This window comes from Nerophis ophidion, linkage group LG14 (genome assembly GCF_033978795.1).
Source record: "Nerophis ophidion isolate RoL-2023_Sa linkage group LG14, RoL_Noph_v1.0, whole genome shotgun sequence".
In the NCBI taxonomy this organism is placed as follows: Eukaryota; Metazoa; Chordata; class Actinopteri; order Syngnathiformes; family Syngnathidae; genus Nerophis; species Nerophis ophidion.
The window spans coordinates 52,785,278-52,813,236 of NC_084624.1; the positions used below are offsets into that span (position 1 = coordinate 52,785,278).

General features: G+C 37.8%; 1 protein-coding gene across 3 annotated transcripts in view; it reads left to right on the forward strand.

Annotated features, from left to right (window-relative positions):
• Nucleotides 1-27,959, forward strand: part of LOC133568849 (vasoactive intestinal polypeptide receptor 1-like) — a 115,195-nt gene that overhangs the window by 80,045 nt on the left and 7,191 nt on the right. For all 3 annotated transcript variants that reach the window (XM_061921026.1, XM_061921025.1, XM_061921027.1), the window contains 3 exons: nt 3,717-3,777; nt 16,231-16,300; nt 16,367-16,461. In XM_061921026.1, the coding sequence (XP_061777010.1) occupies nt 3,717-3,777; nt 16,231-16,300; nt 16,367-16,461 (226 nt within the window). The remainder of the gene's footprint in view (nt 1-3,716; nt 3,778-16,230; nt 16,301-16,366; nt 16,462-27,959) is intronic.

Below are 27,959 nucleotides of genomic sequence, written 5' to 3' on the forward strand. Positions count from 1 at the left end.
CCTCACTCTGATCGACAAACACTTCCCCAAAGGCGACACCCTAAGAAAAATATTCAACAAGAACAACATTAAATTGAGCTACAGCTGTATGAATAACATACAACAAATCATTTCAAACCACAAGAAAGCAATTGCAAAAGGACTGCCTACCCCCAGACTAAACGACTCTGAAACCAATAATGAATGTAACTGCCGCAAGAAACCTGATTGCCCTCTCAACGGAAGGTGCTTACAGACATCAGTCGTTTACCAAGCAAAGGTAATACGCAAGGACATTAACACATCCGACACGTACGTAGGATTAACCGAAGGAGCGTTCAAAACAAGATGGAATAATCACAAGGCCTCCTTTAGAAACCAGACTTTGCAGAATTCTACAGAACTCAGCAAACACATTTGGAACCTCAAAGACAATAATGTTGAATATTCAATAACATGGCAAATTCTTGCATCCAGCACACCTTACAACAGTGGTAATAAAAGATGCAACCTATGCTTAAAAGAGAAACTGTTTATTATATATCATCCAGATCTATCATCCCTCAACAAGCGCCGTGAAATCATTTCAACATGCCGCCACAGACGGAAACACCTCCTAGGTAACACATGAGCCAATCACCACACCCTACGCCTGCCTGTACCCACCCACTCTGTGCTCTATATAAACCATTGTATGTGAATGCTTACATTAAAATCTCCTGATGATTGAGGGAACCCCTCATGAAACAGTTCTGTAGAGATGAAGTAGTCTTGGGATTTTTTCCCACACATACATATTGCGCTCTACCACGGTATCGAGCACTATTCTCTGGATAATCCAATCAAGACATATATATATATGTATATATATATATATACATATATTAGGTCAGGAAAAAACACAGAGGCTGTTTCGCAGATTTCCCTGCTTTTCAGGGGATAAAATCCCCTGAAGAACATGGAAACCTTCCAAGCGCAATGACGTCACGTTATCGACGGAAAAATGCATTACCTCCTTTCTTGGAACTCAGCATCAAGGCTTGAGGGGTTGAATCATCCAAATGATTCTTGAGCGCGGCCACCGCTGCTGCTCACTGCTCCCCTCACCTCCCAGGGTGTGAACAAGGGTGATGGCTCAAATGCAGAGAATGATTTCACCACACTGTGTGACTATCAGTGGTACTTTAACTTTTAATGAGTCCCTTCTTTTTTTTAGTATATGTGAATAGTGTTTATGTTTGTAATCAGCCTGAGCTAAGCCTTGATAATAATATATGTGATTAATACATGCCTTCATGTTGTTTGACAAGGTTTATCCTGTTTAACGGCTAGTTGGTTCGATATTATTATCGAATATAAATATAATCAAGAGAAATATCACACATTTCCTGTTAATATTTGAGCGGGCTCCGGGGCCCCTCCGTCACACCTACGGATCACGTTTTGTTTTGTCATGTTATGTTTTTGATTTTGGACATTCAGTCACGTTTTTGCTTCACGGTGGCAGAGGGGTTAGTGCGTCTGCCTCACAATACGAAGGTCCTGCAGTCCTGGGTTCAAATCCAGGCTCGGGATCTTTCTGTGTGGAGTTTGCATGTTCTCCCCGTGACTGCGTGGGTTCCCTCCGGGTACTCCGGCTTCCTCCCACTTCCAAAGACATGCACCTGGGGATGGGTTGATTGGCAACACTAAATGGTCCCTAGTGTGTGAATGTTGTCTGTCTATCTGTGTTGGCCCTGCGATGAGGTGGCGACTTGTCCAGGGTGTACCCCGCCTTCCGCCCGATTGTAGCTGAGATAGGCGCCAGCGCCCCCCGCGACCCCAAAAGGGAACAAGCGGTAGAAAATGGATGGGGATGGATGGACATTCAGTCACGTTTTGCACTTCCTGGTTTGGTTTGTTTCCATGCCAACGTATTAGTTCCCACCTTGTCACGCCCCTGCCCTCAGTCCCGCACCTGTTCCTGATCATCACAGCCAGTATTTAAGTAATTTTCTTTCTGTTCATCATTCTGGGATCTTCTCACATGCGCACGCACCCTACCCATGCTGCACCTCCTTCATGTCCTTGTCCATAGTTCCATGCCGTGTAAGTTTGTGTATTTATGCCATTGTGCTAGTTTTGTTTTGTTTGTATATAATCATGCCGTTGTGCTGTTTTGTTTTAAGTATAGTGTAGATTTTTATCCGCCACAGAGCGCGTCCTTGGTTTGCCTTTTTGTAGTTTGCTTGTTTTATTTAATAAATATCATGTACTTACATTCATGCCTGACTTGTTCCACATCATCCTTGCATCGAGGAAGCACAAACATCCACAGTCCAAGCTTGACGCCCTCTGTAGTGGAAAATTTGGGAGCCGAGGTCACAAAGCTAAAGGAGCCCTGGTATTAATGAATAAGGATGCCGTCAGAGGGGACTCAAGCTATGGGACTTGAGAACATATATTTCAGCATTAACAGCGGTCCTTTTGCACCTTTATATGTATATGTACAGTATATGCATATGTATATATACAGTGTATATATACAGTATATGTATATGTACAGTATATGTACATGTACTGCATATGTGTATGTATATGTATATGTATATGTATATGTATATGTATGTGTATATGTATATGTATATGTATATGTACAGTATATGTATATGTACAGTATATGTACATGTACTGCATATGTGTATGTATATGTGTATGTGTATATGTATATGTATATGTATATGTACAGTATATGTACAGTATATGTACATGTACTGCATATGTGTATGTATATGTATATGTATATGTATATGTATGTGTATATGTATGTGTATATGTATATGTATATGTATATGTACAGTATATGTACATGTACTGCATATGTGTATGTATATGTATATGTATATGTATATGTATATGTATATGTATATGTATATGTATGTGTATATGTATATGTATATGTATATGTACAGTTTATGTATAATAGAGCCAAACCATATTTTCTAGAGCAGTGGTTCTAAAATGGGGGTATGCGTACCCCTGGGGGTACTTGAAGGTACGTGAGATTTTTTTTTAAAATATTCTAAAAATAGCAAGAATTTAAAAATCCTTTATAAGTATATTTATTGAAAAAGAGCAACAATTCAGAAATCCTTTATAAATATATTTATTTAATAATACTTCAACAAAATATGAATGTAAGTTCATAAACTGTGAAAAGAAATGCAACAATGCAATATTCATTTTTGTGAACATGTTCCATAAATGTTGATGTTAAAGATTTCTTTTTTTTTTTGTGGATAAATGTTTAGAAATAAGTTAATGAATCCAGATGGATCTCTATTACAATCCCCAAAGAGGGCACTTTAAGTTGATGATTACTTCTATGTGGAGACATCTTTATTTATACTTGAATCACTTGTTTATTTTTCAACAAGTTTCTAGTTATTTTTATGTATTTTTTCCAAATAGTTGAAAAAAGACCACTACAAATGAGCAATATTTTGCACTGTTATACAATTTAATAAATCAGAAACTGATGACATAGTGCTGTATTTTACTTCTTTATCTCTTTTTTTCAACCAGAAATGCTTTGCTCTGATTAGGGGGTACTTGAATAAGGGTGTACATCACTGAAAAAAGGTTGAGAACCACTGTTCTAGAGGATAAATACTCGTGCACCATTCTCTCAGACAGAGATTACAATAACCTGAAGAATATTCACAGTCATGGATCTTACACATGTGTTTTTGTCACAGGGCTCCCGTCAGCCATCCTCATACTTTGGACCCTGACCAGATTCTTCTTTGACAACAGAGGGTATGATGTATTATATATGATGTATGATATATAATGTATGATGTATGACAGGGGTCACCAATGCAGTGCCCGCGGGCACCAGGTCGCCCGTAAGGACCAGATGAGTCGCCCGCTGGCCTGTTCTAAAAATAGCTCAAATAGCAGCACTTACCAGTGAGCTGCATCTATTTTGTAAATTTTATTTATTTACTAGCAAGCTGGTCTCGCTTTACTAGACATTTTTGATTCTAAGAGAGACAAAACTCAAAGAGAATTTGAAAATCCAAGAAAATATTTTAAAGACTTGGTCTTCACTTGTTTCAATAAATTCTTTTTTTTTTTTTTTACTTTGCTTCTTATAACTTTCAGAAAGACAATTTTAGAGAAAAAATACAACCTTGAAAATGATTTTAGAATTTTTAAACAGATATACCTTTTTACCTTTTAAATTCCTTCCTCTTCTTTCCTGACAATTTAAATCAATGTTCAAGTATTTTTTTTTTTATTGTAAAGAATAATAAATACATTTTAATTTAATTCTTCATTTTAGCTTCTGTTTTTTCGGCAAAGAATATTTGTGAAATATTTCTTCAAACTTATTATGATTAAAATTTAAAAAAATTATGCTGGAAAATCTAGAAAATCTGTAGAATCAAATTTAAATCTTATTTCAAAGTCTTTTGAATTTCTTTTAAAATTTTTGTTCTGGATAATCTAGAAGAAATAATGATTCGTCTTTGTTAGAAATATAGCTTGGTCCAATTTGTTATATATTCTAACAAAGTGCAGATTGGATTTTAACCTATTTAAAACATGTCACCAAAATTAAAAAATTAATGTTAATCAGGAAAAATGACTAATGATGTTCCATAAATAATTTTTTTTATTTTTAAAAAAATATTCGAATTAGCTAGTTTTTCTCTTCTTTTTTTCGGTTGAATTTTGAATTTTGAAGAGTCGAAATTGAAGATAAACTATGTTTCAAAATGAAATTTTCATTTTTTTTTCGTGTTTTCTCCTCTTTTAAACTGTTCATTTAAGTGTTGTTTTTATCATTTATTCTCTATAAAAAACCTTCCGTAAAAGGAAAAAAAAAAAATGTAGGACGGAATGACAGACAGAAATACCCTTTTTTTTTTAAATATATAGATTTATTTATTAAAGGTAAATTAAGCAAATGGGCTATTATGGGCTATTATTATTATTAGGATGACAGGGGATGCAAAACATTAACAGTGCAATACGTTTTCATAACATGGTCAATACTGCCTACTTTGTCTTGTTATAGTCTTATTTTACTGTTATATTGTTATTCCCATTGTTTTTATTCTTTTTGTAATATTTCTCCATTTTGTTTCCATTTAAACCCCCATTATTTACTTTTTACTTTTTTCTTTAAATTGATCTCAACTCTGTACACTGCTGCTGGAATTTTAATTTTCCTGAAGGAACTCTCCTGAAGGAATCAATAAAGTACTATCTATCTATCTATCTATCTATCTATTTCTGGCAATTTATTTAAGTGTGTATCAAACTGGTAGCCCTCCGCATCAATCAGTACCCAAGAAATAGCTCTTGGTTTCAAAAAGGGTGGTGAGCCCTGATGTATGATATATGATACAGAGTAGTACCGCAACTTACCGCTATCTCTCGGCTATTTGTCATGCTTTAAATTGTGAACATAATTTGATTCTCCCCGCCATCGGGTCGTAATTGTCACAGCCCACAGCTCGCAGCTCGCAGCCATAAATCCACACAATCCTCCCCTCCAGCCACCAGCATTGAGAAAGTTAGCGCCCGGGAGAAAATATGACCCAGAGAAACACACCATTAAAAACTACAGCTGTCAAAATAACAAATTAACTCCTGATTCATTTAAAAAGATATAATGATTTAACCACGTGTAGACGCAGATTAATCACAGAATTTATTTTGAGCGTACATGTTGATATATGATCAATGCATGAGTTAGTGCAAAGATGGTTGACTAGCATGGGTGTCAAACTCTGGCCTGCGGGCCAAATATGGCCCGCCGTGTAATTTAATTTGGCCCTTGAGGTAATATCATCCCCCACCTCCCGAAATCGGAGGTCTCAAGGTTGGCAAGTATGGTGTAGGTTGTGGTACCACTTTATTATTATTTTATTATTATTATTATATATATATATATATAGGATGTATAGGGACGGCGTGGCGCAGTGGGGAGAGTGGCCGTGCGCAACCCGAGCGTCCCTGGTTCAATTCCCACCTAGTACCAACCTCGTCACGTCCGTTGTGTCCTGAGCAAGACACTTCACCCTTGCTCCTGATGGGTGCTGGTTAGCACCTTGCATGGCAGCTCCCTCCATCAGTGTGTGAATGTGTGTGTGAATGGGTAAATGTGGAAGTAGTGTCAAAGCGCTTTGAGTACCTTGAAGGTAGAAAAGCGCTATACAAGTACAACCCATTTATCATTTATTATTAAAAGTGTATTATTCATACTATTGTTATTATAATTAACATAATTTAAATCAGGCCTAGGCAATTATTTCACTCGGGAGGCCAGATTTGTGTTTGAAGCCAGTGTATCTATTTTTAGGAACACTAATACAAAACCTCACAATCCTGATTAAAAGCTAAAACCATTATGACAGACCGCCTTAAAAAAGGGAATGGAATTTGATTTTCTTTTTTGCTGTTGTTATGTGTGTAATGTTTGATTGACAGCACATTGTATTGTTGCAGCTGCTGGGATGTGTGTAATGTTTGATTGACAGCACATTGTATTGTTGCAGCTGCTGGGATGTGTGTAATGTTTGATTGACAGCACATTGTATTGTTGCAGCTGCTGGGATGTGTGTAATGTTTGATTGACAGCACATTGTATTGTTGCAGCTGCTGGGATGTGTGTAATGTTTGATTGACAGCACATTGTGTTGTTGCAGCTGTTGGGATGTGTGTAATGTTTGATTGACAGCACATTGTGTTGTTGCAGCTGCTGGGATGTGTGTAATGTTTGATTGACAGCACATTATATTGTTGCAGCTGCTGGGATGTGTGTAATGTTTGATTGACAGCACATTGTATTGTTGCAGCTGCTGGGATGTGTGTAATGTTTGATTGACAGCACATTGTGTTGTTGCAGCTGCTGGGATGTGTGTAATGTTTGATTGACAGCACATTGTATTGTTGCAGCTGCTGGGATGTGTGTAATGTTTGATTGACAGCACATTGTATTGTTGCAGCTGCTGGGATGTGTGTAATGTTTGATTGACAGCACATTGTGTTGTTGCAGCTGCTGGGATGTGTGTAATGTTTGATTGACAGCACATTGTGTTGTTGCAGCTGCTGGGATGTGTGTAATGTTTGATTGACAGCACATTGTGTTGTTGCAGCTGCTGGGATGTGTGTAATGTTTGATTGACAGCACATTATATTGTTGCAGCTGCTGGGATGTGTGTAATGTTTGATTGACAGCACATTGTATTGTTGCAGCTGCTGGGATGTGTGTAATGTTTGATTGACAGCACATTGTGTTGTTGCAGCTGCTGGGATGTGTGTAATGTTTGATTGACAGCACATTGTGTTGTTGCAGCTGCTGGGATGTGTGTAATGTTTGATTGACAGCACATTGTATTGTTGCAGCTGCTGGGATGTGTGTAATGTTTGATTGACAGCACATTGTGTTGTTGCAGCTGCTGGGATGTGTGTAATGTTTGATTGACAGCACATTGTGTTGTTGCAGCTGCTGGGATGTGTGTAATGTTTGATTGACAGCACATTGTGTTGTTGCAGCTGTTGGGATGTGTGTAATGTTTGATTGACAGCACATTGTGTTGTTGCAGCTGTTGGGATGTGTGTAATGTTTGATTGACAGCACATTGTGTTGTTGCAGCTGCTGGGATGTGTGTAATGTTTGATTGACAGCACATTGTATTGTTGCAGCTGCTGGGATGTGTGTAATGTTTGATTGACAGCACCTTGTATTGTTGCAGCTGCTGGGATGTGTGTAATGTTTGATTGACAGCACCTTGTATTGTTGCAGCTGCTGGGATGTGTGTAATGTTTGATTGACAGCACATTGTGTTGTTGCAGCTGCTAGGATGTGTGTAATGTTTGACTGACAGCACATTGTATTGTTGCAGCTGCTGGGATGTTTGTAATGTTTGATTGACAGCACATTGTGTTGTTGCAGCTGCTGGGATGTGTGTAATGTTTGATTGACAGTACATTGTATTGTTGCAGCTGCTGGGATGTGTGTAATGTTTGATTGACAGCACATTGTGTTGTTGCAGCTGCTGGGATGTGTGTAATGTTTGATTGACAGCACATTGTATTGTTGCAGCTGCTGGGATGTGTGTAATGTTTGATTGACAGCACATTGTATTGTTGCAGCTGCTGGGATGTGTTTAATGTTTGATTGACAGCACATTGTATTGTTGCAGCTGCTGGGATGTGTGTAATGTTTGATTGACAGCACATTGTGTTGTTGCAGCTGCTGGGATGTGTGTAATGTTTGATTGACAGCACATTGTGTTGTTGCAGCTGCTGGGATGTGTGTAATGTTTGATTGACAGCACATTGTGTTGTTGCAGCTGCTGGGATGTGTGTAATGTTTGATTGACAGCACATTGTGTTGTTGCAGCTGCTGGGATGTGTGTAATGTTTGATTGACAGCACATTGTGTTGTTGCAGCTGCTGGGATGTGTGTAATGTTTGATTGACAGCACATTGTGTTGTTGCAGCTGCTGGGATGTGTGTAATGTTTGATTGACAGCACATTGTATTGTTGCAGCTGCTGGGATGTTTGTAATGTTTGATTGACAGCACATTGTGTTGTTGCAGCTGTTGGGATGTGTGTAATGTTTGATTGACAGCACATTGTATTGTTGCAGCTGCTGGGATGTGTGTAATGTTTGATTGACAGCACATTGTATTGTTGCAGCTGCTGGGATGTGTGTAATGTTTGATTGACAGCACATTGTGTTGTTGCAGCTGCTGGGATGTGTGTAATGTTTGATTGACAGCACCTTGTATTGTTGCAGCTGCTGGGATGTTTGTAATGTTTGATTGACAGCACCTTGTATTGTTGCAGCTGCTGGGATGTGTGTAATGTTTGATTGACAGCACATTGTGTTGTTGCAGCTGCTAGGATGTGTGTAATGTTTGACTGACAGCACATTGTATTGTTGCAGCTGCTGGGATGTTTGTAATGTTTGATTGACAGCACATTGTGTTGTTGCAGCTGCTGGGATGTGTGTAATGTTTGATTGACAGTACATTGTATTGTTGCAGCTGCTGGGATGTGTGTAATGTTTGATTGACAGCACATTGTGTTGTTGCAGCTGCTGGGATGTGTGTAATGTTTGATTGACAGCACCTTGTATTGTTGCAGCTGCTGGGATGTGTGTAATGTTTGATTGACAGCACATTGTATTGTTGCAGCTGCTGGGATGTGTGTAATGTTTGATTGACAGCACATTGTATTGTTGCAGCTGCTGGGATGTGTGTAATGTTTGATTGACAGTACATTGTATTGTTGCAGCTGCTGGGATGTGTGTAATGTTTGATTGACAGCACATTGTATTGTTGCAGCTGCTGGGATGTGTGTAATGTTTGATTGACAGCACATTGTATTGTTGCAGCTGCTGGGATGTGTGTAATGTTTGATTGACAGCACATTGTGTTGTTGCAGCTGCTGGGATGTGTGTAATGTTTGATTGACAGCACATTATATTGTTGCAGCTGCTGGGATGTGTGTAATGTTTGATTGACAGCACATTGTATTGTTGCAGCTGCTGGGATGTGTGTAATGTTTGATTGACAGCACATTGTGTTGTTGCAGCTGCTGGGATGTGTGTAATGTTTGATTGACAGCACATTGTATTGTTGCAGCTGCTGGGATGTGTGTAATGTTTGATTGACAGCACATTGTATTGTTGCAGCTGCTGGGATGTGTGTAATGTTTGATTGACAGCACATTGTGTTGTTGCAGCTGCTGGGATGTGTGTAATGTTTGATTGACAGCACATTGTGTTGTTGCAGCTGCTGGGATGTGTGTAATGTTTGATTGACAGCACATTGTGTTGTTGCAGCTGCTGGGATGTGTGTAATGTTTGATTGACAGCACATTATATTGTTGCAGCTGCTGGGATGTGTGTAATGTTTGATTGACAGCACATTGTATTGTTGCAGCTGCTGGGATGTGTGTAATGTTTGATTGACAGCACATTGTGTTGTTGCAGCTGCTGGGATGTGTGTAATGTTTGATTGACAGCACATTGTGTTGTTGCAGCTGCTGGGATGTGTGTAATGTTTGATTGACAGCACATTGTATTGTTGCAGCTGCTGGGATGTGTGTAATGTTTGATTGACAGCACATTGTGTTGTTGCAGCTGCTGGGATGTGTGTAATGTTTGATTGACAGCACATTGTGTTGTTGCAGCTGCTGGGATGTGTGTAATGTTTGATTGACAGCACATTGTGTTGTTGCAGCTGTTGGGATGTGTGTAATGTTTGATTGACAGCACATTGTGTTGTTGCAGCTGTTGGGATGTGTGTAATGTTTGATTGACAGCACATTGTGTTGTTGCAGCTGCTGGGATGTGTGTAATGTTTGATTGACAGCACATTGTATTGTTGCAGCTGCTGGGATGTGTGTAATGTTTGATTGACAGCACCTTGTATTGTTGCAGCTGCTGGGATGTTTGTAATGTTTGATTGACAGCACCTTGTATTGTTGCAGCTGCTGGGATGTGTGTAATGTTTGATTGACAGCACATTGTGTTGTTGCAGCTGCTAGGATGTGTGTAATGTTTGACTGACAGCACATTGTATTGTTGCAGCTGCTGGGATGTTTGTAATGTTTGATTGACAGCACATTGTGTTGTTGCAGCTGCTGGGATGTGTGTAATGTTTGATTGACAGTACATTGTATTGTTGCAGCTGCTGGGATGTGTGTAATGTTTGATTGACAGCACATTGTGTTGTTGCAGCTGCTGGGATGTGTGTAATGTTTGATTGACAGCACATTGTATTGTTGCAGCTGCTGGGATGTGTGTAATGTTTGATTGACAGCACATTGTATTGTTGCAGCTGCTGGGATGTGTGTAATGTTTGATTGACAGCACATTGTATTGTTGCAGCTGCTGGGATGTGTGTAATGTTTGATTGACAGCACATTGTGTTGTTGCAGCTGCTGGGATGTGTGTAATGTTTGATTGACAGCACATTGTGTTGTTGCAGCTGCTGGGATGTGTGTAATGTTTGATTGACAGCACATTGTGTTGTTGCAGCTGCTGGGATGTGTGTAATGTTTGATTGACAGCACATTGTGTTGTTGCAGCTGCTGGGATGTGTGTAATGTTTGATTGACAGCACATTGTGTTGTTGCAGCTGCTGGGATGTGTGTAATGTTTGATTGACAGCACATTGTGTTGTTGCAGCTGCTGGGATGTGTGTAATGTTTGATTGACAGCACATTGTATTGTTGCAGCTGCTGGGATGTTTGTAATGTTTGATTGACAGCACATTGTGTTGTTGCAGCTGTTGGGATGTGTGTAATGTTTGATTGACAGCACATTGTATTGTTGCAGCTGCTGGGATGTGTGTAATGTTTGATTGACAGCACATTGTATTGTTGCAGCTGCTGGGATGTGTGTAATGTTTGATTGACAGCACATTGTGTTGTTGCAGCTGCTGGGATGTGTGTAATGTTTGATTGACAGCACCTTGTATTGTTGCAGCTGCTGGGATGTTTGTAATGTTTGATTGACAGCACCTTGTATTGTTGCAGCTGCTGGGATGTGTGTAATGTTTGATTGACAGCACATTGTGTTGTTGCAGCTGCTAGGATGTGTGTAATGTTTGACTGACAGCACATTGTATTGTTGCAGCTGCTGGGATGTTTGTAATGTTTGATTGACAGCACATTGTGTTGTTGCAGCTGCTGGGATGTGTGTAATGTTTGATTGACAGTACATTGTATTGTTGCAGCTGCTGGGATGTGTGTAATGTTTGATTGACAGCACATTGTGTTGTTGCAGCTGCTGGGATGTGTGTAATGTTTGATTGACAGCACCTTGTATTGTTGCAGCTGCTGGGATGTGTGTAATGTTTGATTGACAGCACATTGTATTGTTGCAGCTGCTGGGATGTGTGTAATGTTTGATTGACAGCACATTGTATTGTTGCAGCTGCTGGGATGTGTGTAATGTTTGATTGACAGCACATTGTATTGTTGCAGCTGCTGGGATGTGTGTAATGTTTGATTGACAGCACATTGTATTGTTGCAGCTGCTGGGATGTGTGTAATGTTTGATTGACAGCACATTGTGTTGTTGCAGCTGCTGGGATGTGTGTAATGTTTGATTGACAGCACATTGTATTGTTGCAGCTGCTGGGATGTGTGTAATGTTTGATTGACAGCACATTGTATTGTTGCAGCTGTTGGGATGTGTGTAATGTTTGATTGACAGCACATTGTATTGTTGCAGCTGCTGGGATGTGTGTAATGTTTGATTGACAGCACAGTTTATTGTTGCAGCTGCTGGGATGTGTGTAATGTTTGATTGACAGCACATTGTATTGTTGCAGCTGCTGGGATGTGTGTAATGTTTGATTGACAGCACATTGTGTTGTTGCAGCTGCTGGGATGTGTGTAATGTTTGATTGACAGCACATTGTGTTGTTGCAGCTGCTGGGATGTTTGTAATGTTTGATTGACAGCACATTGTGTTGTTGCAGCTGCTGGGATGTGTGTAATGTTTGATTGACAGCACATTGTGTTGTTGCAGCTGCTGGGATGTGTGTAATGTTTGATTGACAGCACATTGTATTGTTGCAGCTGCTGGGATGTGTGTAATATTTGATTGACAGCACATTGTATTGTTGCAGCTGCTGGGATGTGTGTAATGTTTGATTGACAGCACATTGTGTTGTTGCAGCTGCTGGGATGTTTGTAATGTTTGATTGACAGCACATTGTGTTGTTGCAGCTGCTGGGATGTGTGTAATGTTTGATTGACAGCACATTGTATTGTTGCAGCTGCTGGGATGTTTGTAATGTTTGATTGACAGCACATTGTGTTGTTGCAGCTGCTGGGATGTGTGTAATGTTTGATTGACAGCACATTGTGTTGTTGCAGCTGCTGGGATGTGTGTAATGTTTGATTGACAGCACATTGTATTGTTGCAGCTGCTGGGATGTGTGTAATATTTGATTGACAGCACATTGTATTGTTGCAGCTGCTGGGATGTGTGTAATGTTTGATTGACAGCACATTGTGTTGTTGCAGCTGCTGGGATGTGTGTAATGTTTGATTGACAGCACATTGTATTGTTGCAGCTGCTGGGATGTGTGTAATGTTTGATTGACAGCACATTGTATTGTTGCAGCTGCTGGGATGTGTGTAATGTTTGATTGACAGCACATTGTGTTGTTGCAGCTGCTGGGATGTGTGTAATGTTTGATTGACAGCACATTGTATTGTTGCAGCTGCTGGGATGTGTGTAATATTTGATTGACAGCACATTGTATTGTTGCAGCTGCTGGGATGTGTGTAATGTTTGATTGACAGCACATTGTGTTGTTGCAGCTGCTGGGATGTGTGTAATGTTTGATTGACAGCACATTGTGTTGTTGCAGCTGCTGGGATGTGTGTAATGTTTGATTGACAGCACATTGTGTTGTTGCAGCTGCTGGGATGTGTGTAATGTTTGATTGACAGCACATTGTATTGTTGCAGCTGCTGGGATGTGTGTAATATTTGATTGACAGCACATTGTATTGTTGCAGCTGCTGGGATGTGTGTAATGTTTGATTGACAGCACATTGTGTTGTTGCAGCTGTTGGGATGTGTGTAATGTTTGATTGACAGCACATTGTATTGTTGCAGCTGCTGGGATGTGTGTAATGTTTGATTGACAGCACATTGTATTGTTGCAGCTGCTGGGATGTGTGTAATGTTTGATTGACAGCACATTGTATTGTTGCAGCTGCTGGGATGTGTGTAATGTTTGATTGACAGCACATTGTATTGTTGCAGCTGCTGGGATGTGTGTAATGTTTGATTGACAGCACATTGTGTTGTTGCAGCTGCTGGGATGTGTGTAATATTTGATTGACAGCACATTGTATTGTTGCAGCTGCTGGGATGTGTGTAATGTTTGATTGACAGCACATTGTATTGTTGCAGCTGCTGGGATGTGTGTAATGTTTGATTGACAGCACATTGTGTTGTTGCAGCTGCTGGGATGTGTGTAATGTTTGATTGACAGCACATTGTGTTGTTGCAGCTACTGGGATGTGTGTAATGTTTGATTGACAGCACATTGTATTGTTGCAGCTGCTGGGATGTGTGTAATGTTTGATTGACAGCACATTGTGTTGTTGCAGCTGCTGGGATGTGTGTAATGTTTGATTGACAGCACATTGTGTTGTTGCAGCTGCTGGGATGTGTGTAATGTTTGATTGACAGCACATTGTGTTGTTGCAGCTGCTGGGATGTGTGTAATGTTTGATTGACAGCACATTGTGTTGTTGCAGCTGCTGGGATGTGTGTAATGTTTGATTGACAGCACATTGTATTGTTGCAGCTGCTGGGATGTGTGTAATGTTTGATTGACAGCACATTGTGTTGTTGCAGCTGCTGGGATGTGTGTAATGTTTGATTGACAGCACATTGTATTGTTGCAGCTGCTGGGATGTGTGTAATGTTTGATTGACAGCACATTGTGTTGTTGCAGCTGCTGGGATGTGTGTAATGTTTGATTGACAGCACATTGTATTGTTGCAGCTGCTGGGATGTGTGTAATGTTTGATTGACAGCACATTGTATTGTTGCAGCTGCTGGGATGTGTGTAATGTTTGATTGACAGCACATTGTGTTGTTGCAGCTGCTGGGATGTGTGTAATGTTTGATTGACAGCACATTGTGTTGTTGCAGCTGCTGGGATGTGTGTAATGTTTGATTGACAGCACATTGTATTGTTGCAGCTGCTGGGATGTGTGTAATGTTTGATTGACAGCACACTGTATTGTTGCAGCTGCTGGGATGTGTGTAATGTTTGATTGACAGCACATTGTGTTGTTGCAGCTGCTGGGATGTGTGTAATGTTTGATTGACAGCACATTGTATTGTTGCAGCTGCTGGGATGTTTGTAATGTTTGATTGACAGCACATTGTGTTGTTGCAGCTGCTGGGATGTGTGTAATGTTTGATTGACAGCACATTGTGTTGTTGCAGCTGCTGGGATGTGTGTAATGTTTGATTGACAGCACATTGTGTTGTTGCAGCTGCTGGGATGTGTGTAATGTTTGATTGACAGCACATTGTATTGTTGCAGCTGTTGGGATGTGTGTAATGTTTGATTGACAGCACATTGTGTTGTTGCAGCTGCTGGGATGTGTGTAATGTTTGATTGACAGCACATTGTATTGTTGCAGCTGCTGGGATGTGTGTAATGTTTGATTGACAGCACATTGTATTGTTGCAGCTACTGGGATGTGTGTAATGTTTGATTGACAGCACATTGTATTGTTGCAGCTACTGGGATGTGTGTAATGTTTGATTGACAGCACATTGTATTGTTGCAGCTGCTGGGATGTGTGTAATGTTTGATTGACAGCACATTGTGTTGTTGCAGCTGCTGGGATGTGTGTAATGTTTGATTGACAGCACATTGTATTGTTGCAGCTGCTGGGATGTGTGTAATGTTTGATTGACAGCACATTGTATTGTTGCAGCTGCTGGGATGTGTGTAATGTTTGATTGACAGCACATTGTATTGTTGCAGCTGCTGGGATGTGTGTAATGTTTGATTGACAGCACATTGTGTTGTTGCAGCTGCTGGGATGTGTGTAATGTTTGATTGACAGCACATTGTATTGTTGCAGCTGCTGGGATGTGTGTAATGTTTGATTGACAGCACATTGTATTGTTGCAGCTGCTGGGATGTGTGTAATGTTTGATTGACAGCACATTGTATTGTTGCAGCTGCTGGGATGTGTGTAATGTTTGATTGACAGCACATTGTATTGTTGCAGTTGCTGGGATGTGTGTAATGTTTGATTGACAGCACATTGTATTGTTGCAGCTGCTGGGATGTGTGTAATGTTTGATTGACAGCACATTGTGTTGTTGCAGCTGCTGGGATGTGTGTAATGTTTGATTGACAGCACATTGTATTGTTGCAGTTGCTGGGATGTGTGTAATGTTTGATTGACAGCACATTGTATTGTTGCAGCTGCTGGGATGTGTGTAATGTTTGATTGACAGCACATTGTATTGTTGCAGCTGCTGGGATGTGTGTAATGTTTGATTGACAGCACAGTTTATTGTTGCAGCTGCTGGGATGTGTGTAATGTTTGATTGACAGCACATTGTATTGTTGCAGCTGCTGGGATGTGTGTAATGTTTGATTGACAGCACATTGTATTGTTGCAGCTGCTGGGATGTGTGTAATGTTTGATTGACAGCACATTGTGTTGTTGCAGCTGCTGGGACGACACAGACAACGTGGGTGTGTGGTGGATCATCAAAGGTCCAATAACGGCTTCACTGCTGGTGAGCTGCTCAGCTTTTACGAGGAAATGTTTGCAAATAGCAACCACGAAATTTTGTGTTCAACAGGTCAACATCGTCATCTTCGTCAACGTGATCCGCATTCTGGTCCAGAAGCTCAGATCTTCGGCCATGTCCGGCAACAATGACAGCGGACATTTTGTGTGAGTCACAAAGTCAGAAGTCTCACTTCTTATGTCCCTCCGTGTGTACAAAATGGCTTCTTCGCCATCCCAGCGTCCTCACAGACCTTCTTGTCATATTTTCTTCCATTGACTCCCACTTGAAAAAGGTTGCTTCCGTGCTCAATCTGCGCCGTGTCGCCTGCAAGCCTGCGATGGATCTTTAGTGACGGGGGACAAAAGGTCGTACGCGCACAACTCTGCTTGCTTTTGACCTTTTGCGGCGTTTAGTCAAACCATTGGAGCTGACAGCTGGGGAGGCTACATGCATGCTAAATGAACACTCGACAATACACCTGGTGTGCACAACTAGGAGGCAAATGGGGGTGTGGCTTAAGGGCAGGGGTCGGCAACCCAAAACTTTGAATGAGCCGTATTGGACCCCAAAAAAAAATAATAATCTGACTTATAAAAGTCTTATATAAGTGTTATAATGGAGGCAACACATGATGTAAGTGTCTATATTAGCTATATTAGCCTACTATCAAAATGACTTTAAAAGTCTTATATAAGTGTTATAATGAAGACAACACATGATGTAAGTGTCTATATTAGCCTACTATCAAAATGACTTTTAAACTCTTACATAAGTGTTATAATGGAGGCAACACATGATGTAAGTATCTATATTAGCTATATTAGCCTACTATCAAAATGACTTAAAAGTCTTATATAAGTGTTATAATGAAGACAACACATGATGTAAGTGTCTATATTAGCCTACTATCAAAATGACTTAAAAGTCTTATATAAGTGTTATAATGAAGACAACACATGATGTAAGTGTCTATATTAGCTATATTAGCCTACTATCAAAATGACTAAGTCTTATAATGAAGACAACACATGATGTGTCTATATTAGCTGTATTAGCCTACTATCAAGATGACTTTAAAAGTCTTATATAAGTGTTATAATGAAGGCAACACATGATGTGTCTATATTAGCCTAGTATCAAAATGACTAAGTCTTATAATGAAGACAACACATGATGTAAGTGTCTATATTAGCCTACTATCAAGATGACTTTAAAAGTCTTATATAAGTGTTATAATGAAGGCAACACATGATCTAAGTGTCTATATTAGCTATATTAGCCTACTATCAAAATGACTAAGTCTTATAATGAAGACAACACATGATGTAAGTGTCTATATTAGCTATATTAGCCTACTATCAAGATGACTTTAAAAGTCTTATATAAGTGTTATAATGAAGGCAACACATGATCTAAGTGTCTATATTAGCTATATTAGCCTACTATCAAAATGACTTTAAAAGTCTTATATAAGTGTTATAATGAAGGCAACACATGATCTAAGTGTCTATATTAGCTATATTAGCCTACTATCAAAATGACTTTAAAAGTCTTATATAAGTGTTATAATGAAGACAACACATGATGTAAGTGTCTATATTAGCTATATTAGCCTACTATCAAAATGACTTTTAAACTCTTATATAAGTGTTATAATGAAGGCAACACATGATCTAAGTGTCTATATCAGCCTACTATCAAAATTACTTTAAAAGTCTTATATAAGTGTTATAATGGAGGCAAGACATGATGTAAGTGTCTATATTAGCCTACTATCAAAATTAATTCAAGTCTTATATAAGTGTTGTAATGAAGACAACACATGATGTAAGTGTCTATATTAGCTATATCAGCCTACTATCAAAATGACTTTAAAAGTCTTATATAAGTGTTATAATGAAAACAACACATGATGTAAGTGTCTATATTAGCTATATCAGCCTACTATTAAAATGACTTTAAAAGTCTTTTATAAGTGTTATAATGAACAGAACACATGATGTAAGTGTCTATATTAGCTATATTAGCCTACTATCAAAATTACTTTAAAAGTCTTATATAAGTGTTATAATGGAGGCAACACATGATGTAAGTGTCTATATTAACTATATTAGCCTACTATCAAAATGAATTCAAGTCTTATATAATTGTTATAATGAAGGCAACACACGGCATAAGTGTCTATATTATCTCTAATAGCCTACTATCAAAATGACTTTTAATGTCTTATTTAAGTGTTAGAATGAAGACAACGCATGATGTAAGTGTCTATATTAGCCTACTATCAAAATGACTTTAAAAGTCTTATATAAGTGTTATAATGAAGACAACACATGATGTAAGTGTCTATATTAGCCTACTATCAAAATGACTTTAAAAGTCTTATATAAGTGTTATAATGAAGGCAACACATGATGTAAGTGTCTATATTAGCCTACTATCAAAATGACTTTAAAAGTCTTATATAAGTGTTATAATGAAGGCAACACATGATGTAAGTGTCTATATTAGCCTACTATGAAAATGACTTTAAAAGTCTTATATAAGTGTTATAATGAAGACAACACATGATGTAAGTGTCTATATCAGCCTACTATTAAAATGACTTTAAAAGTCTTATATAAGTGTTATAATGAAAACAACACATGATGTAAGTGTCTATATTAGCCTACTATCAAAATGACTTTAAAAGTCTTATATAAGTGTTATGATGAAGGCAACACATGATGTACGTTTCTATATTAGCCTACTATGAAAATGACTTTAAAAGTCTTATATAAGTGTTATAATGAAGGCAACACATGATGTAAGTGTCTATATTAGCCTACTATCAAAATGACTTTAAAAGTCTTATATAAGTGTTATGATGAAGGCAACACATGATGTACGTTTCTATTTTAGCCTACTATCAAAATGACTTTAAAAGTCTTATATAAGTGTTATAATGAAAACAACGCATGATGTAAGTGTCTATATTAGCCTACTATCAAAATGAGTTTAAAAGTCTTATATAAGTGTTATAATGAAGACAACACATGATGTAAGTGTCTATATTAGCCTACTATCAAAATCACTTTAAAAGTCTTATATAAGTGTTATAATGAAAACAACGCATGATGTAAGTGTCTATATTAGCCTACTATCAAAATGAGTTTAAAAGTCTTATATAAGTGTTATAATGAAGACAACACATGATGTAAGTGTCTATATTAACTATATTAGCCTACTATCAAAATAAATGGGTTGTATTTGTTTAGCGCTTTTCTACCTTCAAGGTACTCAAAGCGCTTTGACACTACTTCCACATTTACCCATTCACACACACATTCACACACTGATGGCGGGAGCTGCCATGCAAGGCGCCAACCAGCACCCATCAGGAGCAAGGGTGAAGTGTTTTGCTCAGGACACAACAAACGTGACGAGGTTGGTACTAGGTGGGGATTGAACCAGGGACCCTCAGGTTGTGCACGGCCACTCTTCCACTGCGCCACGCCGTCCCTGAATTTAAGTCTTATATAAGTGTTATAATGAAGACAACACATGATGTAAGTGTCTATATTAGCTATATTAGCCTACCATCAAAATGACTTTAAAAGTCTTATATACGTGAAGGCAACACATGATGTAAGTGTCTATCGTAGTTATATTAGCCTACTATCAGCGTGGCGCAGTGGAAGAGTGGCCGTGCGCAACCCGAGGGTCCCTGGTTCAAATCCCACCTAGTACCAACCTCGTCACGTCCGTTGTGTCCTGAGCAAGACACTTCACCCTTGCTCCTGATGGGTGCTGGTTAACGCCTTGCATGGCAGCTCCCTCATCAGTGTGTGAATGTGTGTGTGAATGGGTAAATGTGGAAGTAGTGTCAAAGCGCTTTGAGTACCTTGAAGGTAGAAAAGCGCTATACAAGTACAACCCATTTATTTATTTATTTTATTTACTATCGAAATCACTTTAAAAGTCTTATATAAGTGTTATAATGAAGACAACACATGATGTAAGTGTCTATATTAGCTATATTAGCCTACTATCAAAATTACTTTAAAAGTCTTTTATAAGTGTTATAATGAAGACAACACATGATGTAAGTGTCTTTATTAGCTATATTAGCCTACCATCAAAATGACTGTAAAAGTCTTATATAAGTGTTATAATGAAGACAACACATGATGTAAGTGTCTATATCAGCCTACTATCAAAATTGCTTTAAAAGTCTTTTATAAGTGTTATAATGAAGGCAACACATGATGTAAGTGTCTATATTAGCCTACTATCAAAATGACTTTAAAAGTCTTATATAAGTGTTATAATGAAGACAACACATGATGTAAGTGTCTATATTAGCCTACTATCGAAATCACTTCAAAAGTCTTATATAAGTATTATAATGAAGGCAACACATGATGTAAGTGTCTATATTAGCCTACTATCAAAATTACTTTAAAAATATTATATGAGTGTTATAATGAAGGCAACACATGATGTAAGTGTCTATATCAACCAACTATCAAAATGACTTTAAAAGTCTTATATAAGTGTTATAATGAAAACAACACATGATGTAAGTGTCTATATTAGCCTACTATCAAAATTACTTTAAAAGTCTTATATAAGTGATATAATGAAGGAAACACATGATGTAAGTGTCTATATTAGCCTACTATCGAAATCACTTCAAAAGTCTTATATAAGTGTTATAATGAAGGAAACACATGATGTAAGTGTCTATATTAGCCTACTATCAAAATTACTTTAAAAATATTATATGAGTGTTATAATGAAGACAACACATGATGTAAGTGTCTATATCAACCAACTATCAAAATGACTTTAAAAGTCTTATATAAGTGTTATAATGAAAACAACACATGATGTAAGTGTCTATATTAGCCTACTATCAAAATTACTTTAAAAGTCTTATATAAGTGTTATAATGAAGGCAACACATGATGTAAGTGTCTATATTAGCCTACTATCAAAATTACTTTAAAAATATTATATGAGTGTTATAATGAAGGCAACACATGATGTAAGTGTCTATATCAACCAACTATCAAAATGACTTTAAAAGTCTTATATAAGTGTTATAATGAAAACAACACATGATGTAAGTGTCTATATTAGCCTACTATCAAAATTACTTTAAAAGTCTTATATAAGTGATATAATGAAGGAAACACATGATGTAAGTGTCTATATTAGCCTACTATCGAAATCACTTCAAAAGTCTTATATAAGTGTTATAATGAAGGAAACACATGATGTAAGTGTCTATATTAGCTATAAATAGGCTGACGCAAAACTTAATTGACAGAAATGTTTTATTTGATATCTATTCTACACATTTTTGCAACATTGAAATCATGGGTAAAATGAAGGTTTCTCACAGGATGAGATAACTTCTGGAAATTAGTGTTTCAGAACGGCCAAAGGTATAGATGTGTGTGCAAGTTAAAGGTAACGGCAGGCTTTCTTCTTCTAATGGATTTATTACAATCTTTGCAAGCTGGGTACAGTTTGCTGTGGTCTGGAACAAAATGGCAGACAAACAACTATGAGAAATGCAGCCAAAGTTACATCTAGATAATGTGTCATGAGACATACAAATATGAATGAAATACAGAGGACATAAGTCAAGGAAATTAAGTGAGAGCAAATATAGCTACAAACGAGGTATAATGATGCAATATGTACATACAGCTAGCCTAAATAGCATGTTAGCATTCATTAGATATGCCTGATTAGCACTCCAGTAAATCAATAAAATCAACAAAGCTCACCTTTGTGCATTCACGCACAGCATAAAACGTTTGGTGGACAAAAGGAGACAAAGAAGGAGTGGCATAAAACACGTCTTTCTGTGGCAGCGTCGGAGAAAGTTGTACATGTAAACAAACTACGATGAGTTTAAGGATGGCTGAAATTAGTAGGACAAAACGGTGCTTGCCAATCGTCTCTTCAGTGAAGCATTTTTGATACAAACAGTGAGATTTCTAACAATTAGGAAGCTTTGTGTCATGTTTGTTCTCTTCAGAAAATATATTAAAACAAAAACATTTTTTTTTTCCATTTTCGCATATCTCTGAAAGAGTTCTAGGGAGCCACTAGGGCGGCGCTAAAGAGCTCTATTTCCGCGGGTTGCTGACCCCTGGGTTAGGGGTTCGGGTGGGCTTAGTTTTAGGGTTTGGAGTGAAGTTCAAAGTCCAGGCTAGGTTTTCAAGTGCACACAGAGTGCACTTGAGTGTTTTTTACAAGTGCACACAGTGTAGAGTGAAGGGGATGAATAATGTGTTCATTATCCAACATGTTTATCAAGCTTTGTGCTGTCTTACCCAATACAAATCATTCAGGATGAAAGACTTTAAAAATAGAACATGATACTATAAATAGATTTAGCACGTTAACGGCCTTTAAAGCCTGTGTTACATGAACAAGAGGAGCTCATATCTGCCCACGTTAATCCACATTAAACTGCCTCAAGTTGTTGCTTTGATTAAATAAAATGACAAAACCTTTCTTCTACATATAAAAAGTGCAACATTTAACAGTTTCAAGTCAACTCATCATGCTTAATTTATTACAGCATTTGGGAAGCTTGTAGTTGACTTTTATTATGTAAATGTTATATTATTATCAACATGTGATAGCAGGGACGCTGCCATTCAAAACTAGGCTGCTACTTTGCTAATGATTCATGTAACTATTGCTGGAAAAATAGTACAAAAGCCATGAGAGAGACTATTCATCCCTGAACACCATGGAGTTCAATGAAATAACAGACAGACAGGGCTTTGCTGCCCCTAACACACATACACACACACACACACACACACACACACACACACACACACACACACACACACACAGCAAAATGAGCTAATAGGAGCTCATATTTTCAAACACATTTCAACCATTTATATTTTAAGCCTTTTTCTACGGAATCATTTGCTGCTCACTATTGCAGGGGTACCTAATGTAGTGTCCCATCCATTTTCTACCGGGGTTCATTTTACAAGTCGCAGCATTTTTTACGTCAGGCCTAGGCAATTATTTTGACTTGGGGGCCAAATTTAAAGAAAAAAAGTGTCTTGGGGCCGGTATATCGCTCTATATATATTAGGAGTGTAACGGTACGTGTATTTGTATTGAATCGTTTCGGTACGGGGGTTTTGGTTCGGCACGCGGGTGGACCGAACGAATTTGTAAGCAAAAGTCTTCACAAGCTGCTCTGCTTTCTGCCTCTGTCTCCTACACAACACCCAGCATTGACCCACCCACACAACCATCTGATTGGTTACATACAAAGCCAATCAGCAGTGCGTATTCAGAGCGCATGGAGTCAATGCTTCAGCGTCGAGCAGATAAATGTTTAGCAGGGGAGCAGCGGACAGCGCACTCTCCCCAAATTGTAAACAATATTTCCCAGTCACAACTACTACTAACATCACTATGAGCCCGTTGACCTTCTAGAAATTTAAACTGCAGCTCAGCTCGCTCGCAGTTCTGGCTTGAGTTGAATGCTAATTAGCTTTTAGCGTAACGTTAGCTCGTTTTGCTGTGTGTGTGTGTGTGTGTGTGTGTGTGTGTGTGTGTGTGTGTGTGTGTGTTAGGGGCAGCAAAGCCCTGTCTGTCTGTTATTTCATTGAACTCCATGGTGTTCAAGGATGAATAGTCTCTCTCATTGCTATTGTACTATTTTTCCAGCAATAGTTACATGAATCATAAGTAATGTAGCAGCCTAGTTTTGAATGGCAGCGTCCCTGCTATCACATGTTGATAATAATATAACATTTACATAATAAAAGTCAACTACAGGCTTCCCAAATGCTGTAATAAATTAAGCATGATGAGTTGACTTGAAACTGTTTATTGTTGCACTTTTTATATGTAGAAGAAAGGTTTTGTCATTTTATTTAATCAAAGCAACAACTTGAGGCAGTTTAATGTGGATTAACGTGGGCAGAATTATTATAGTGTTCCCAATGTTAAAAGGATAAAGCCATTGTTTTCAAATTTGGTAAATAAATAACCCAAAAATTTATATTTTCTTGTTTTCTTACTGTACCGAAAATTAACCGAACCGTGACCTCTAAACCGAGGTATGTACTGAACCGAAATGTTTGTGTACCGTATATATATATATATATATATATATATATATATATATATATATATATATATAGATATATATATATGTGTATATACACATATATATATATATATGTGTATATAGATATATATATATACACAAACCCTGTTTCCATATGAGTTGGGAAATTGTGTTAGATGTAAATATAAACGGAATACAATGATTTGCAAATCCTTTTCAACCCATAATCAGTTGAATATGCTACAAAAACAAAATATTTGATGTTCAAACTTATAAACTTTTTTTTTTTGCAAATAATAATTAACTTAGAATTTCATGGCTGCAATACGTGCCAAAGTAGTTGGGAAAGGGCATGTTCACCACTGTGTTACATCACCTTTTCTTTTAACAACACTCAATAAACGTTTGGGAACTGAGGAAACTAATTGTTGAAGCTTTGAAAGTGGAATTCTTTCCCATTCTTGTTTTATGTAGAGCTTCAGTCGTTCAACAGTTCGGGGTCTCCGCTGTCGTATTTTACACTTCATAATGCGCCACACATTTTCCATGGGAGACAGGTCTGGACTGCAGGCGGGCCAGGAAAGTACCCGCACTCTTTTTTTTTACGAAGCCACGCTGTTGTAACACATGCTGAATGTGGCTTGGCATTGTCTTGCTGAAATAAGCAGGGGCGTCCATGAAAAAGACTGAGCATTTTTTGGAAAGCTGTTTTTATACCCAATCATGGCACCCACCTGTTCCCAATTAGCCTGCACACCTGTGGGATGTTCCAAATAAGTGTTTGATGAGCATTCTTCAACTTTGTCAGTATTTATTGCCACCTTTCCCAACTTCTTTGTCACGTGTTGCTGGCATCAAATTCTAAAGTTAATGATTAATTGCACACAAAAAAAATGTTTATCAGTTTGAACATCAAATATGTTGTCTTTGTAGAATATTTAACTGAATATGAGTTGAAAATGATTTGGAAGTCATTGTATTCTGTTTATATTTACATCTAACACAATTTCCCAACTCATATGGAACTGGGGTTTGTATATATATATATATATATATAAAAAATAAATAAATAAATAAATAAAAAAAATATATATATATATGTATATATATGTATGTATGTATGTATGTATATATCTTGATTGGATTATCCAGAGAATATTGCTTGATACCGTGGTAGAGCGCAATATGTAGGTGTGGAAAAAAATCCCAAGACTACTTCATCTCTACAGAACTGTTTCATGAGGGGTTCCCTCAATCATCAGGAGATTTTAATGGGAGCATTCACATACAATGGTTTATATAGAGCACAGAGTGGGTGGGTACAAGCAGGCGTAGGGTGTGGTGATTGGCTCATGTGTTACCTAGGAGGTGTTTCCTTCTGTGGCGGCATGTTGAAATGATTTCACTGCGCTTGTTGAGGGATGATAGATCTGGATGATATATAATAAACAGTTTCTCTTTTAAGCATAGGTTGCATCTTTTATTACCACTGTTGTAAGGTGTGCTGGATGCAAGAATTTGCCATGTTATTGAATATTCAACATTATTGTCTTTGAGGTTCCAAATGTGTTTGCTGAGTTCTGTAGAATTCCGCAAAGTCTGGTTTCTAAAGGAGGCCTTGTGATTATTCCATCTTGTTTTGAACGCTCCCTCGGTTAATCCTACGTACGTGTCGGATGTGTTAATGTCCTTGCGTGTTACCTTTGCTTGGTAAACGACTGATGCTTGTCAGCACCCCCCGTTGAGAGGGCAAGAAGGAATGTAGCTGTCGCAAGAAACCTGATATATATATATATATATACATATATATATATATAGATATATAACTTGTGAAAATCCGCTGTACAGTATGTGTTCTTGGGTCCTATTTTTCGGAACACTAATAAAAACAATAATGTCTGATTGAATGCTAAAAACGTTTTGACAGACCGCCTTAAAAAACGGAATGGAATTTAATTTTTTTACTGAATGAGACACCCAGACTGTACATGAAAATAAAGAATGTGGGATTTACAATATTAACTATGAAGGATAAAATACTGAATTTTGACAACGTATGAACGTCACACCCCCTCTCCATCCACATTATTTGCAATCAAGCGAAATGCAACAAACACAGCAAAATATGAATGCGAAGGCTAAAAGTGAAGTCAATTATATTTATATAGCGATTTTTCTCTACTGACTCAACCGCGCTTAACATAAAGAAACCCAATATCTAAATTATATTTTTAAAGCAGTGTGGGTGGCACTGGGAGCAGGTGGGTGAAGTATCTTGCCCAAGGACACAACGGCAGTGACTAGAATGGCTGAAGCGGGGATCAAACCTGGAACCCTCAAGTTGCTGACAAGGCCGCTCTACCAACCGAGCTATACCGCCCCAAAGAAAAAGCCACCTACGATCTGCTGTATCACTAAGCTTTAGAACTCTGTGGAAACGCTCCCCACCCACACTGCTTGGTGCCTCATCTGAGCTGTTGCACTTACATTACCATAGTAACTAATTAGATGACCATAGTAACTCATTACATGACCATAGTAACTAATTAGATGACCATAGTAACTAATTAGATGACCATAGTAACTCATTACATGACCATAGTAACTAATTAGATGACCATAGTAACTAATTAGATGACCATAGTAACTAATTAGATGACCATAGTAACTAATTAGATGACCATAGTAACTCATTACATGACTATAGTAACTAATTAGATGACCATAGTAACTAATTAGATGACCATAGTAACTAATTAGATGACCATAGTAACTAATTAGATGACCATAGTAACTCATTACATGACCATAGTAACTAATTAGATGACCATAGTAACTAATTAGATGACCATAGTAACTAATTAGATGACCATAGTAACTCATTACATGACCATAGTAACTAATTAGATGACCATAGTAACTAATTAGATGACCATAGTAACTAATTAGATGACCATAGTAACTAATTAGATGACCATAGTAACTCATTACATGACCATAGTAACTAATTAGATGACCATAGTAACTAATTAGATGACCATAGTAACTAATTAGATGACCATAGTAACTAATTAGATGACCATAGTAACTAATTAGATGACCATAGTAACTCATTACATGACCATAGTAACTAATTAGATGACCATAGTAACTAATTAGATGACCATAGTAACTAATTAGATGACCATAGTAACTAATTAGATGACCATAGTAACTCATTACATGACCATAGTAACTAATTAGATGACCATAGTAACTAATTAGATGACCATAGTAACTAAATAGATGACCATAGTAACTAACTAGATGACCATAGTAACTAATTAGATGACCATAGTAACTAATTAGATGACCATAGTAACTAATTAGATGACCATAGTAACTCATTACATGACCATAGTAACTAATTAGATGACCATAGTAACTAATTAGATGACCATAGTAACTCATTAGATGACCATAGTAACTCATTACATGACCATAGTAACTAATTAGATGACCATAGTAACTAATTAGATGACCATAGTAACTAATTAGATGACCATAGTAACT